The 15,468-nt window shown below is 39.9% G+C and overlaps 2 protein-coding genes across 3 annotated transcripts in view; one reads left to right on the top strand and one right to left on the bottom strand.

The window, feature by feature from the left end:
• The window catches only part of SERGEF (secretion regulating guanine nucleotide exchange factor), a 140,295-nt gene extending 125,436 nt beyond the window's left edge, over nucleotides 1-14,859 (top strand). Inside the window, 2 exon segments of the mRNA XM_038138410.1 lie at nucleotides 12,790-12,939; nucleotides 12,942-14,859. Coding sequence (XP_037994338.1) covers nucleotides 12,790-12,939; nucleotides 12,942-12,979 — 188 coding nt within the window. The 3' untranslated portion in view covers nucleotides 12,980-14,859.
• Nucleotides 4,487-15,468, bottom strand: part of KCNC1 (potassium voltage-gated channel subfamily C member 1) — a 124,026-nt gene continuing 113,044 nt past the window's right edge. For both annotated transcript variants that reach the window (XM_038138409.1, XM_038138403.1), the window contains one exon: nucleotides 4,487-6,585. In XM_038138409.1, coding sequence (XP_037994337.1) covers nucleotides 6,404-6,585 — 182 coding nt within the window. In that variant the 3' untranslated portion in view covers nucleotides 4,487-6,403. The remainder of the gene's footprint in view (nucleotides 6,586-15,468) is intronic.

The raw sequence follows: 15,468 nt of genomic DNA, 5'->3' as shown, positions 1-15,468 counted from the left end.
ACCTTTCATGCTAGAAAGTAAACAATTCCATGAGCAACCTTTCAGCAAGGCATGCTGGCTAGGAGAGAAGGTGTTGAAAATCCGAGCAACCAAGAGTATTCAAACCATATTTCAACACACTGATTTAATGTGTTCGAAGCAATAGCTACTACTTAAACATAAGTATCATTCCCATTTCTTCAGAAATTACTCCAATGTAATGTGTTTCCTCCATAATAATAAACATTCTCATGCAGAAGTTGGTAACAATCTATCAGGTAGCTGAAAAAGCTTGGGAAGTTGCTTTGGTGTATATTTGAATGAACTAGGTACCAACGATGCAGTAGAACTAGGAAGACACAGCTTGGTGCTTGCTGAAGGGGCTCCTAATGCAGAGCTCATCGTCTTGCTGTCAAAAGTTTTGTTAGGTGCACAACATTCAGAGTTTTCTGTGCATAGATGGCATTTTGGACAGGTTGCAGCATGTTCAAAATTGTTTAAAGATTTGACATCTCAGTGGGTTTCTGATTTTGCCTGGGAAGCATCTTATTTTTGAGAAAGCTCAGTGTCTCCTGGCAGCAGTTTGTAAAGCAGGCTGGGCTGGGCATCAGGGGCAAGGTCTGTTTGCTTTAACTTGAAACTCTGCCTGAGCCAGTCAGACATCTGCAGGCTGTGGAGAGGAAGAGATGGGTAAAAGGGTGGTGGTAGAAGGATTCTTTTGACTTCAGATATTTGCTTTGGGTGAGATGAACCCCACTCTAAACCAGCCTGTTTGTCTCTGGAGTGGGAGATGATTTAGATTCCTCTGTGAAGGATGGCTGTGTGCATGCACAGGTGCATACACCATGGATGTTTTGGGCTTAGGCAAAGCATGAAATCTGTTAAGCTAACATCCCTAGTTATATGTGGAATTCATGTCTGTATGTGTACATAGAAATATTTTGCAAACACAAATATTAAGTGTGGTATTGCCACTCGTGTTTTTAATATCTGTTTTTTGGACCAAAAGCAAACAAAACAAAAACAAAAACAAGCAAAAAAAACCACATGGGTAGCTTTGGTCATCTTGAAATTATTTGACCTGGATGGTTCTTGTATCCTTTGTAGCATTTTAAAGTAAAGATTGTGTTCTTTATTTTTTAACCTTTCTCTGTCAGTAATTATTACAGAGAGCTTTAAAATGCTGATAGTGCCTCCTCTCTCTCCCCCCAAGGAACAAAAAAAAAGATTAAAAGAAATGACAAGGCTCTGATTTAGGGAATCCAAGCATTTTTAAATCTTTCGATTAATTTGGAACATGAATCACTTCTACTAGGTTGATTGGATGCTTAAAATTCTTATTCTTGCTTCATCTATTCCTGAATAGATTTAAGAAACCTCCATATACTGGGTCTCACTGAGATGGAGTTCATTTTCCAGAATCATGAGAATTGCATTTTGGTTCACCCATGAACAGAACTACAGTTCTATTAGTAAGTGAGCCTGAAAAGTCAGGATCTCCTAGCTGTACTGTACAAGGAATATTTTCATGATTAGTGTTCAGCAGGCCTTAAGTTATTACAAAACCAAAGAAAAAACCATTTCAAAGTGATTTAAGAAAACGTCTCAATATTATCTGGCTTTGTTGTTTTCATATTTGGTTGTTCTGTTTTCCAGCGGTGTAAAGAATAAATTCAGCTTCTCTCATATTGCACCATCCTGTTGCAGGTTGGTGACAACTACTTTGTAAAGTGTTCATTTGTTTGGGATGGTATATACACAGTGCTGTGGACACACAAGCATGTCATCTATTGCTTTTCTTGCTGCATACTGAAGCTTGCTGTTTTACCAGAAGTTTGGACTTGATTGCATTTTGGTCTTTTACACTATTTTTTCAGTATTATTATCTATCACTTTAAAGGTTTTCACACTATTGCTTTTTCTCTGTGAGTAATGATAAATATTTGTTATAGGGCCAAATGTGGCTTTAAAATCTACCTAATCCTTTTCTGTCTCCCTTTCTTTCTAGGCTGCCTTTTATATCTGCTCCTGTTGTGTAATTAGTCTAGTGCCAAATATAAAATGGAAGAAACTGGCTTTCTGCATGGGCTCAGGAAAGAGCAGTTAGGCCAGTGTATGGAGACCTCACATTTCCAGTGTTTCTGTTTCCTCCAAAGTGAGGAGAGCAAAGCTCCTGAATTCTTAATTTGGTCAAATACTATTTCAGAGACAGAAGTGTTTGTTTTGTTTCTCTTTTTTATTTTGAAGAATACTTTGTTATTCTGCGTCTCTGGTAGATATAATCCTTCCAAAATGGTGTCAGATATTTCTGTCTTCAGTCCAGCTAGTTTCTTCTTCTCCCTGAGGTTATGCAGAGGATCAGATGGGAAAGTGCTGAACGGCATCTCAGGGACCCAGCTTGCCTTGTCCATTCTGGTCTCCAACCTTCTGGAGCTGGCATGGTGCCTCTGAATCCCTCTGCCCATCAGCTGTTCTCCCTGTTGCTGTGCCAAAGACACATTTTACTTTCCAGCCTTGGATCCCTGCGCCCGATGCGTGAATGCTGTTGTCAGTGTAGCTAATTTGCCAGTACCCAAAAAATGTAGCAGAGCAGAAACTTTCAGAAAACATCTCACAGCACTGATTGCAGGAATTTTTCATCTTAGGACACTGTTTTGGGCTTGCCTTTCTTCCAAGGACTGACTTGATATATTCCCTCTGCTTAAGGAGCTACCCCCAGTTCAGAATCTGGGTGCATCTTCTACTGATGGAGGCGCAGTGGTGAGGTGTCCCCAAACTGTACCTTGAATGTTATGTGTAAGGCATGTTGTTTGCCTTTCCTAATCAGAACAACTAAAATGGTGGCCCTTGGCACCCAGCAGCATCCCAAATTCTGCCAGTGTTTCTCTCCCTGCCTTGTGCACTTCTAGGGAAGATTAGGTTAGAAGGATGTGAAGGCTGAATGTATGGATATCTGACCCACAGAGGAGGGTGAAGGTGCAAATGTGAAGAAGCTGTGCTACAGCAAGGTTATTTTCTGCCTACCTGGCCTAAATGTGTAAAAGGTGTGTTTGCACACCCATAATCTGCTCCGTGCCACTCAGGGCTGGGGTCTGTTTGGCCCTGTGTGTTCCTTGAAGTGCTCGTATTTTGTCAGCTTGGTATTGAAATTTAACAGCTTCATTTTTTCCAACAAAAATTGTGGACTTGTAATGAAATAGTTCTGTGAATAAAAGTAATAGAGAACAGGATAAAATTTGTCCATGCAGATAAAAAAAGGTAAAAGTTTGCAAGATGTGCTTTACATCTTGCCCAGAACCTCTCTTCTGCACCAGAACTGATGTCAAAAGCTGTTTCTATCTAAGCAAACTTGCCTTTGGTTTTAACACATATTGATGGCAGAACTCTTTCTTTGCTTAATATCAACAAGCAATTCCCCCAGACCTCACTCAACAGTCATGTATGATTTTGAAATGATGATTGGAGAAGCAGATCCAATCCTGCCTTATAGGCACTTTCCTTTTGAGGCTGTCTGATTTGATTCTCTTCCTGACCATTTTTAATTCTTAATGGTATAATACTTGTTTTTAATTATAGCTGGCAAAGCCAGTTCTCCCACTCTTTCTTTCATAGCCAGTTTTGATCATTTGCTTACTTTCCCCAGAACTTTTAAAGAAATGTGGCATTAAGTGAACTCTTGCTTTAAAAGTAGATTTAAAAGAATAGAGTTGTTATTCCTATGGTCCTGGTCTCTGTAGCTATTGCTTACCTGTGGAGAAAATTCATGTATCCTATCTGGTACATGTTATTTGGTTCATTACTTTGCATGAGTTTCTTGACAGGGTAGTATGACTGAAGTTCCTGATCTTTTCCTAGCTCTTAAGAAATAGGAAGAGCTGGACCACTTGGTCCTGCTTGGCAGAAATCAGGCTAAGGGCTTAGCCATGTGGCTGAGCCTGAGAGTGAAGTTTGTGGTGTTAATACTTTTCAGTTTGTTTGGGGTTTTGGTGTGGGTTTTTTTGAGTTGTTTTTCTTCAGTATTCAAGAGTTTCACTTGCCATTGGAAGTTAACACCAGCCCAGCCATGCACAGCCAGCCTTGGGTAAGAGCATTGTGTTTCATCAGCCCTTCTGAGGAAATGTGAATTGCCTTTGGTGCACACACTTGACGTAAACCTCTCTATGGTTTGTGTTTGAAGTCTGAATCATGGGATATTTTTTTCTGTTTCTGTTTTTTTCTTATTGCTTGGTTTCATCTTTTGTCACAGCTCTGTTATTTTCTTCTTTGAAAGGGGTCCTGTTAGTTCACTGAACTATGAGGCAGAGGGTAGTGGTGGCTGCAAATGGTATCAGTGTGAAAGTGAGGACGTTACCACTTTTTACTCCTTTTCTAGGTGCTCAAATGACCCAACCCTTTTTGTATCTGAGCAGGTCTAGAGTTACCCCGTTCAAACTCCCACACAGTGGTGATTGTAAGAGTCCCTGTAACAATAGGCACAGACTGAGACAGACAGACAAGACGAGGCTCATGACCCACAGGAGTTTTATTAGATGTGCGCTTGCACTACAGTACAGTGCAAGCAGGCACAGTTGAACCAGATACAAGTGGGTTAACTCAAGTACAACAGTTGCAGCACAGAGGAAACTTGCAATCCACAAATCCTGCCCAGAAAGGAGGGTTAGTTCACCCTGAACTCCCTCTGACTACAGCTATGCTATAGCTTTTATTGACCTGTGTATTTTAAAGCTCTCACAGTGCGCAGTACTACAGTGCTGTCTCTGTTACGGCTGCACTGTGACACTTGCAGGGGTGCCACCATCTGAGCCATTGTGATACACCAAGATCACAACTTGAAACTTTGCAAAATAAGGCATCCTAATATCAGCACTGCTGAGCTGCAGCTACTTTTGTTCTGTGGCGATGTTTGCGTAGCAGTGAGAAAATCTACCAGTTCAATCAGAAACTTAGCAACTCAGTCATCACTTGTTTCCTTGATTTTTCTCTCTGCATTTCTAACACTTTAGCTTATGACTGCTGGAATTGATCTCAGGTTACTTGTTAAGCATAGGGGGGGAAAAAAGCCCTCACTTGTTTAATATCAAGAAGCAGTTTTTTAAGACTTCACTCAACAGTAATGCACATTGATATCGTGTGTCTTGAAATTTGACCAAAATGCAGCCTTGCAAATTGCTAAGGGAGAATGAAAGGGAGAAGTTGAAACTAAAGCCCATTTAAACACAAAGCTATTTTACATAAGATGTCCATGTGGAAGGTTGACACATTTCAATTCTTGGTTCTGAGTTGGAGAATTGTGTTCTGCAGAAAAGGACATCTTCAGAAATAAATCCCAGAACACTCACTTTTGTTCAGTGCAAACAGCCCTTCAGAGGAAGAGAATAGCAGTCAGAAGAGAAGAAATTGTAGGTAAATGCAACCATATTGGACTATCTCTTCAGCTTTTGTTATATCATAAGATATTTTTATAAGATGCCAAGGACTGACAGTCATCTATAGCCTGGTCTTTGTGGTTGCCTTAAAGTTCATGCTTATAAATAGACCAGTGTTCTGCAAAGGGTTGCTGTATGAAATATGTTAAGCACCAAAGCATTTCCAAAATATCCTTTTTCAGGCTAGCTGTTCTTCCTTGACGAGAGAAATCCTGAGAGCCCAGTGGGGTCTCTTGTTTTGGACTTCAGCCAGCAATATAGGAGGAAGCACCATTTCACCTGCATGCACCTGCTCATCCTGCTGACTGTCCTTTCTCCTGCTCTTTGATTTGCTTAGTGCTGTGAAAGCTACATGTAGGACTGGAGTGCAGTTTGAGGGGGTTCTCAGATTCTTGCTTCTGTGTTCATCTATGACATTTCCTAGGCCTGTGCTGAAGATGCCCTTCAGTTCTAGGTCTTGGAGGTAACGTTGTAGGTCAGATGAATCACAGCTGTCCCCTCCTTTTCTTTGTGTCATCCCTTACGTCAGTTTGAAGTGTGTGCAAATTTGAGATGGTAATGCTTTACTACCCAGAATTTACAGGCACAAATGGCCATGGCACCACATGGTCCCACGGGACACTTGGATGACTCGCACTCTTCTAGATGAGCTCTGACATTCTGCATTGCATGGATGACCTCTTACTAAGCACTGGGTCTAAGGTATTTTCTGCATGTTCTGTTTCACACAGTACAGAGGGTCATGAGACTGCAGTCTCTGGCTCTGTGGTGAGACTGTGATTGTCTAGTTCTGGCCATACAAAGTTTAAGCGCTGTGACACATTGAATGCCTGTCACTGTGAGAGGCAGGGATGTAAGTTCTGAATGAATGTCACTCTCTGCCATGTCTGATATCCTGATGGAACAGACAAAAGTGCCACTGTCAGAGCTTCAGGACAAATCTCTCCATTAATTAATTTCTGTCAGGTGTTTTTGTCCTGTACTTAAGTGACCAAAATTCAAAGATTTTCTTGTCTTCTACAGGTGTAGAAAAAAGCATCTTTAATGCTTAATCCTCTCTGCACTGCAGCTGCTTCATGTATGATATAATCTTCATGTATTGTCAGTGGACCGGTAACGTTCAGTCTTGCACAAAGTCGTGAGCCCAGGTTTTGATCTGTGTTGAGTTGGAGATGCTTTCCTGTTGGGAAGGAATTGACAAGTTTGAGTAAAACTAAACCAAAAACCTCATGCAGCACCTGTGAGCTTTAGACATAGTTAATACCGTTCATGTTTCCCCATGGAAACAGAAATGTGAACACATAATCCTTGCAGTAGATTTCTGTCCTTGCTACCTGCAAGGCAACCATCTCCATCCTACAGGGCATCAGTTCCACCATAAAAACAACATGGATGCAGCAGCCCAAGAAATCTGTAGTTGCAAGTCTGTTGTTTTTAAATCCTAGGATATAATTTTGTGAATTTCTTCCTCTTTTTTTTTTTTTTTTTTTGTTAAAAATGACTATGCATAACTGAGAAGAAAAAAATAAATTCTATCATAAACTAGCCTGAGTGGTAACCTAAACTGTTTATTTGATGTAATGTGGAGTGATTCTTTCAAATAGATACATATTAATTTGTGCACTGAGCCATTCAGCTCCTGCTTTGAAGTGCCCTGTGAGAACAGAACGAAATTTCTATTGTCATTGTAATTTGGCAAGATAGCACTTCCTCTAGGGGTGGGCTCAGTTATTTGCCTGATGCTAAAAACAGTGCACAGAAAATGCACAGCAGGCTTGCATGGATCTGCTACAGCTTTTTTTGCTAAGTGACATCTTACTGTGTTTTCCCCCACTTCTCTGCATTGCTGGATGTGGGGCTGCTTCTTCATGGACAGTTTCAGGCTGTGGCAGATGTGCTACATTGCCCAGGGAAATTATCATAAACATGATTCCTTCCCCTTTTGTAACTCTTGGCTACTTATATGCTGTGGAAACGAAACAGAAAATATTAGATGTGCTCTGTACTGCTCTTCTGTTTGCTCTTTGTGGGATAGACACTGACATCGAAGTACAAACTAGAAATTAGACTTTCCCAAGTGAAATTTAAGTGCAAAGGAGATGCGTAGCCTTATTGCTGCACTTCGCAGTACTGCATATGCCTAAGCTCCTACTAGGCATATTGTATTCTCAATTTGATTTTCTGACTCTCTTCAGTAGGTGGCTATGGGCTGTAATTGGATATTCTGACAGTTGGCCTTGAGGCTGTGACCCAGTTTGAAGTCCCTGCTGTATTACACAAGATACAAATGTAGCCAGAGAGAAGGTCCTATAACAAACCAGTGCTTCTGCTGGGAAAAAATAATAGTTCACATAACATTAGTTTAGAGATGTCCACATCGTGCAGGCTTCATGCATTTGCTGTGGTGAATTGTTTGAGGGCATTGAAAGTTGTTCTTTCCCGGTGGCAGGATGAACCACAGACACATGACCTGAAATCAGCTCACTTTTCACTTGTGTAAAACCTCTGCTGAGGGGACTGAGTGGTTTAGGTCCACTGCCTGAGGAGAGCTACTAATGATGTAAAGGAGTGAGGGCAGGTTGTTGACTGGAGGCTGTCTTTGAAATCAGCATGCCTTTAGCACCACAGCTTTGTACTTAATATCAAAAATGTATGCTGTTTCTTACCTGTATATTGTGTTAGCACTGCAATGTGTCTGATTTTTATCCAGCTTACTCCCCTGAAAGCCAGACACACATTTCTGAGGGTTGAACAGCAATTGGATGGGCTGCCTGGAGCACATGACAGGTTGCTCCTTGAAAATGTGGCTCCACAATGAAAACCGAATGTGATTCTCGTAGTTCTTTGCTGGTTTTGGAGGTACAGCTGTGTATTGAGATGCCATCATACATTCCACTTACCAAGCTTTGCCTTTAACAAGATTTTGCACAATGCCTAGACTTCCCTTTTAGCTATTAATACAGTTCCATGTTTTTCTGCAGAAAGCAATTGATAATAATCCTGTTTCTTACAATTTAAAATTGCAGATCTTTTGCACTAATGGAAGAATTGTTGCTATTAAAAATACCAATGTTTAGAGGGATGCTTATTGCCTTTTATTTTATGTGACACCCTGAACCACCAGATGGCCTGAAAAAAAACCAGGAAAACATAGTAATTTGTGTTTTGCAACTCTCTGGGAGAAATATAGTTTAAATCTCCTTCTTTGTATGTTTACATTGTTCCTTGAGAAGTTTTGGAGGCTTTCAAATGAAGGTGGCTTAGACACCTGGATTTTGTTTGTGGTCCAGCCCTGGTGCTGTTTGAAAAGTTGTGACTTGATCTGAGTTGGTCTCCTGCCTACTTTAACTTTGTCTATAACAAAAGAATAGAGTAGTAGAGTAGAATTTAAGGTAAAAAAAGAAATAATAATTTGAAGCATTGTGGAGTTTTGCTAAGAGCACAATGCTAATATAATAGAGCTGGACTAAAAAATTTTAACATTTCCCTAAAATGTGAAGCTCTATCTTGAATAACTTGACTTCAAGATACTTGACTTGTCTGTAAGGCCAGCTTCTGTTTATTTGCTGGTAGAAAGAATGGGAGAGGAGAAACAGAAAAGAGGAGCTTTTAAAGATTTCAGTGGTAAGCCTCCAAGGCACAGGCTGGTTTAGAGGCAGACTGTTTGTAGCCTGAAGTGATATTTACAGCTTCCTTGTTTCCAGTTTTCCTTGCTTTGCCTTCAGACCAGTTGTGAAGATGTGATTTGATATAACCTGTCTTCAGCTGCATAAAACTGATATGCCAAGGCTGGGACAATCCCCTGGTCTCCCTTTATCATCACCAAAGTGGGACAGACTTGATTTTCACACCAGCATTTGGATGAGATGAATCTCTCACTCTGCTGGAGAGGTGCAGATATCTCCATTGGCTTTTGAGAAATACAGAGGATAATGATCTGTAGCTAAGTTGCTTGATTTTTTGGGTGGCTGAAGTTACGTGCAGTGAATCTCACCCAGAGCACCTTATTTGCTAACATTGATTCTTTCATCTGAAGATTCTACTCAGCAATAAGGAGCGACTCTAAATTCTCATCTTTCTCCAATTTGTTGCAGCTTTATTTTACCTAGAAATTCTTTTCTTACTTTTCTCCAGTTTAATGAACCTCTAGATTGCTGTTGTCACTTCAGTTACCTTGAGAAAAGCCTGGATAATTATTGCAGACAGAAGGAGAGCAGTAGCCCCTTCTTGTGTTGTTTGACCAAAACAGATTTGCTCAGAATTTTGTTGTCCCTCTATCTTGTATATTTAATGTTTGGGGGAAAATCCTGCATGGCATTGCTCTAAACTTTGATTAGAGTGACTGTGAATGCCACTGAAATTTCATTGGGGTTCTGCTGTGTTGCCGTGTGAGTTCTGTGGGTTTGGTTTGTACTTTGAGTGCTTATTTTTTAAAAGAGAAAAGTAAATGCAACATTTTGTGGTTTCACTTAACCAGTGACATGGAGTGATCTTCCCTCACTTCACCGAACACAAATCCTTTGGTTTGAGAAGATGCTACAGTGCTTGGTCTAAATTTTGTTAGAAGCAATTTGTAGATGTGCTAATACACATCATTCTAATGCTCTTCCATGCTGGGAAGGTCTGGCACAGACATAGAAATTGAATTTTCTTGTGAAGGCATGTAGGGCTGCTGGTTCTGTGTTTTTATCAGCAATAAACTGGGGAATAGAAGCAATCAGAAATAAAAGAAGGAAAAAAAAAAAAAAAGGCAGGGGGATGTGGGAAAAGGAAAAAAACATTAAATGGTGCCCTTTGTCCAGAGGCTAGCCATTAGTTCTTCTTAGGGTCTGCCTTTAACTCTGCAGATACTCTCACTGCCTTTGACATCTGTGCCAGGGATTCACATCACTTGTTCCCTCTTGGCCACTTTGACCACGCTCATTTTGTCCAGCCCTCCTCCAAGTTTTTTGTTAATATGCTACTGTCCAAAAAAATGGACTTGGTGTGTTTTCTCTGCTTTCTCTGACACAAGTCAAGCATTTGGCTATTTCTGTGTACAAACCTTTCACTGAATCAGATGTGGTACAGTTACACCTTCCATTTGCACAGCAAAAATTCTCTGCCTTTTAAAAGGCTTTCCTGGTTCTGACTTGATGGTGGATGAGAAACATTTTTGTGGCCTGTCATTCCATATCTGTCAGCTGCCCTTTCATCTCTTCAGATTTCTGCTAGGTCTCCATGGATGTACAAGGCATTTTTGTGCCAGGCCATTCATAAATCCTACTTACTTTCTGTTTTTCTTTTGCCAGTTTTCACTCTTGTCCCATTTCAGAAACCTTAGAGATCACTGGAATCATGTAGAAAAATCTATTTTGGTGCCCTTTTGACATGCTTGGAGAAGCAAAGTGTAGAAAAGACTCCACAATCATTATTTTAGGAAAGATCTTCTTGTCTGGGGGGTTCATAGCTTGTAAATTTTTCTATGATGTTTTTTTAACAGATGTTTCACTGGATATGTTTATCAATTTGAGAAATTAATGTCCTAATGCACTGTTTCTTTGACTGTTTATTATACCATTAATGTTCCACTGAGCAGTTTGTAATACAAAGTGACCAGAACATTTCTTGTTTCCTCTCTCTTGTCCTGATGGGACAGGATGAAAAAAGAAACAAGAAACCCTTTAAACAGATGTAGTGAGTCTTCTTAGAAGCATGTAAATTGTATTAATTGCTGGTGTCTAGTTACAAAAAGTTACCCCAGTGATCTTATTAAAGTTAGGACATGTTGCATTCTCTTTTCATTACATTTGGAAGCTTGGCTCATTCTGCAGGGTTCACATATTAACTGTGCCAAAAGATGTCTTTTCTTAGGTGCAGCTTCCTTGAATGATTAGTCTGAGATGTGCCTCCAGTATGGGCTTGAGGTGTCTTTTTTTTCTGCTTTTTAATATTTGCAGAAACATTTTTACCTGGAACCTTGCCAAAAAGCAAAATTCCATTAACCTGTAGGACACTCTGTTGATTTTTAAATGGGATATGTTGCCCACTCAGATTTTGGCCCTTTTTGGCAGCACAGGTGAGTGCATTGGGATGTAGGTTGGGCTGTCAATATTGCACATGCACAGTCATGAGAACATCTGGTGCCTCCTGAGGTAAGAGGGACAGAACATGTGTATCAGCTGAGATGTGCCTTGGCTACTGTGATGTTCTGGTGGTGCTTTGTTGTGTTCCATTCCCTTAAAGATTGTCAGGGAAATGAAATGTCATTGCTTAGTTACATCTGGCCTCAGTAATGTTTACACTTCATTGCAGAAGAGGGGAACATCAATATACTAATAATGAAAAGAGAGCAGAGGACAGTGAAATGTTACAGGATTTGCAAGGAAGATGACCCTGCTGGCTTTGCAATAATTTGTTTCTGAATTCTGAAAAGTGAAATCGTGACTGGGATTAGAGTTTATGAATTTTGGTGCTTTTCTTCTCATTATTTAGAATCCAGAATGCTCCTTCCTGCTGTTATTACCTGCCGCTTTTCAAAAATAACAATGGCATCACAAACATGATTATATGGCAGGATGGCTTTCTTTTTTAGTACAGAAAGTCACAGACACAGTCTCTGGCAGCCAAATAAAGGATAGAAAACAGGGAAGAAATAGCACCTGTAGTTCAGAATAAGGAGGTCTTGGTGGATTTTTTATTATGCCAGCCATTTATAGAACAAAATTTGCATGTTGTGCTTTAATAAAGAGTAGTGTGGGGTAATAATAATACATTAATTGTTATTTGGGATATGAAAGAGAAGATATTACAAAAATAAATAATAAAGAGGGAAAATAAGAATCATAAAAGCGGTGAAATTATGTCAAAGCAAGCAGAAGAAGCAGGATGATTAAGAGTAGGGCAGGCTATTGAAGACTTGTATTTAAAGGAAAAAGATGACATGTGAACTTGAAGCTAGGAATGAAATGCAATGTGGCTAAACTGTGTTCCCCAGTCCTGCAGATCATGCTGTGAATGAATCAAGTCACTGCTCTTGATTTATCATACTTCTGCTTATTAGGGGAAACTGGAAGGAGATTCTACATCATTTCAGGGAGGGCTCTTAAAATGCAGAGAGATTTCTGTGGGCTCTGCATAAATACTGAACTATGTATTTACTAAGTGATTTTCAAGTGTCTTTGTTATTTTGATCTCTCTTCTGTTGCTAACAGTATGGAACAGGATGGAGAATCAGTCATTTGCGTTTATTTACATTTTGAAGAAAGCCAGAATATTTTTCACACCTTAGCAGAATTTCTTAGAACCTAAACAGAAAATGACTTGACAAATCTGCTCCCCAGAACTAACCAAAGCTGTTGTGTTTCTGTAGTGCTTATTCTGTATTTTCTGTCCTCTCTTTCAGGTGGCCAGTGCTTCTCTTGGGGATGGAATGAACATGGGATGTGTGGCGATGGCACAGAAGCAAACGTTCGTGTCCCAAAGCCAGTTAAAGCTCTTGGCTGTGCAGAACAGATCTTAATTGGATGTGGGGCAGGACACTCCATGGCCCTCTGTCAAACTCCTCCCTAGACCCAGCCCACCTGGAATCATAACATCATGGATGTGGATGGACACCTTTGGATTGTGTAGCTCAGAGGCACTGCAGGGGAACTGCCCATGATTAGCACAGGAGTTGGAGACTGCAGATTTTTTTTCCTAAATCCCAAAGGAACAACTATGCATAAAAAGCTGTAATATTTTAAAAATTGTTTCCTGGGTTCTTGCCACAGGAATTGACTTTCTTACCCACAGATAGAATTACAGACATTCTGCCTTGATGGAATACAACTGAAGACAGATGTACATTTTCTTGTTCTTCTGAGAAGTCTTTGAGGAGGAAACTGACTGCTTAATGGCTTACTGGTGTATAAATTCACTCTGAAGAAACGGTCTGAGAAAGGTGGTTTTTGTTATTGTATCTTTACATCATGAAATATTTCACCTGCCAACTTCTACTGCCCTTGTGAGCTCCCAGCAGCTCAGAAAATTGTGTCACAGAGAAATGCCAGTGCAAGTGACTAGATGCAGACGCACTTTTAAAGCAGAAGATTAGGATTAAAATAAAAGAAGCAATATAATTTACAAGGCTGGCAGAAGGAGAAAATGATGCCCTTTTGAACTAGATATGTCTTGATTAAACTGTGAAAGGAGCAGTATTTTTCATCGATTATGCTCTCTGCCAGACATCAGTTTATGATAGATTTACAGGGATGCAGACCTGCCTAAGTTATCGTTAACTTGCAAACCAAACCTGAAGTTTCTGAAGCTACTGCTTAGGGAAGGAAAACTTCTAAGAGCTCCTAGAAACAATCAAAAGGTTCCTATCAAAAGGCATAAGTCAGTTATAGCTGCTGAGGACAGCTTGATCCAAAGTAGCTCCTGTGTTTCCATCTGCCTTGGAATAGGAAGACATCAAAATCTAACCAGAAAGATTTTCTAAGTTCTCCAGCCTAAAAGGCAGACCAGAATGCTCCTGATAATTTCAGGTCAGTTCTCACAACTGTTTTGCAGCAGCTGATTTCTGTTCACAGCATGCCCACAGCCCTTTTTCCAGGTGGGGGTTTGACAGAGAACATAGGCCTAGCTTGTAGGAGAAAGGAAAAAGTGTAAAGTGCTACTAACAGGTTTGCCTGTTAGTAGCAAAATTTTGAAAGCTATTTATAAAACTGTTTTTTTTTCATACAAATACAGTGGATGCCATTAAACTGGATGTTTACCACCCACGTTTGCTGTGGTATTTAACGTATTTCAAGCGCTAAATATAGAGAATTCTACTGTGTAGTAAATGCACCTTTTAATGAGACCCACTGTTGCTAAACAGTGGTTTAATTTTTAAAGCAGGCTTGCCAAGGAAGAAGCCTTACAGAATTACAAAATGCTCAGAGAAAGGCTCCTAGGAAATAGGACAGGAAGATCTTCTAATGATGTATCAGCTTACACATGGAGGGGAAGGAATTAAGGTGATGATATGGGCTGCATGGGTTTTTTATCACCCTCGTTTTTTACATCAGTTATAGTTCTTGGCTTCACTTTCAAGAGTATTTTATTTTTCTATTGAACAGATGAGAAACTTGAGCAGTCTGCGAAGCTGATTTTGACTATTACAGATACCAAAAGAATAATGGGTCCTCAAATGGGTCCTCTGCAAAATATGTAGAATTAAGATTTCTATTGTAATTTTTTTTTTAAATCCATGTGTTAGTTGTGGTTCTTAATGGCAATATACTGTTCCAGGCTGTGACCTCTTGCACTTTTAATTATCTAAGTTGATATTTATTGACTGTTCTCAATGCCACTTTCTGGATACCAAAGCTTCTCTATTATATGCACTAAACAGTTTCTCGTGCTTTCTTTGACAGTCCTGTCTGAGGTTTCTATTTGTGATTTCTGCAAAATCTGTGTACCAAATAAACATGTTCTCTTGCTTCAGTAATCATCTCCTCTAAATAAGTCTGTTCCTTGATTAATCACAGCCAATATGTGCCTTACATGAGGTTTACTGGACTGGACATGTTGTGACTGTGTGTGCTGTAGCTGCAGTTCATTGCAGAGGAGTCCAACAAATTATGTAACAAATAAATGTGAATTGGGTATTTGAAATTGTTTTCAATTTTTCATGCCTGTAACGCGAACACACTTTTGGAACACAAAGAATGATTTGGGGTGATAAGGTGAAGAAAGAAAGGAGTATGTCAGTTTGTTCCTGGTCCTGATCTGGTGTTTCGTATCTGCATCTGCTCTTCATCTTTGAAAGGCAAGAACTGTGTTTTTCTCTCCTTTGTTGTGCCTATATAGCTTGAAGACTTTGGGGAGTAATGACTTTTCTTGACGTAGTGAGTGCTTTGTCATCAGTCAGGGCTTCTAGGTGCTGCTGTAGTACAGAGAGTGAATAGAATTCATTGTAGAAAGTACATGGCTGAATGTCAAAACCAAGTTGCTGCTCATTCTTTCAGAAGTGAATGACCTGTTTTGTATGTCACTGGCTTTGTTTGCAGAATACAGCACTGTACAAAATCAGCTATGGCTTTCTCTGTGAGGAAGG

The sequence above is a fragment of the Motacilla alba genome, chromosome 5 (assembly GCF_015832195.1).
Source record: "Motacilla alba alba isolate MOTALB_02 chromosome 5, Motacilla_alba_V1.0_pri, whole genome shotgun sequence".
NCBI classification, from domain to species: Eukaryota; Metazoa; Chordata; class Aves; order Passeriformes; family Motacillidae; genus Motacilla; species Motacilla alba.
Note: the sequence above shows the minus strand (reverse complement) of the source record. Positions and strands in the feature narration are given on the sequence as shown.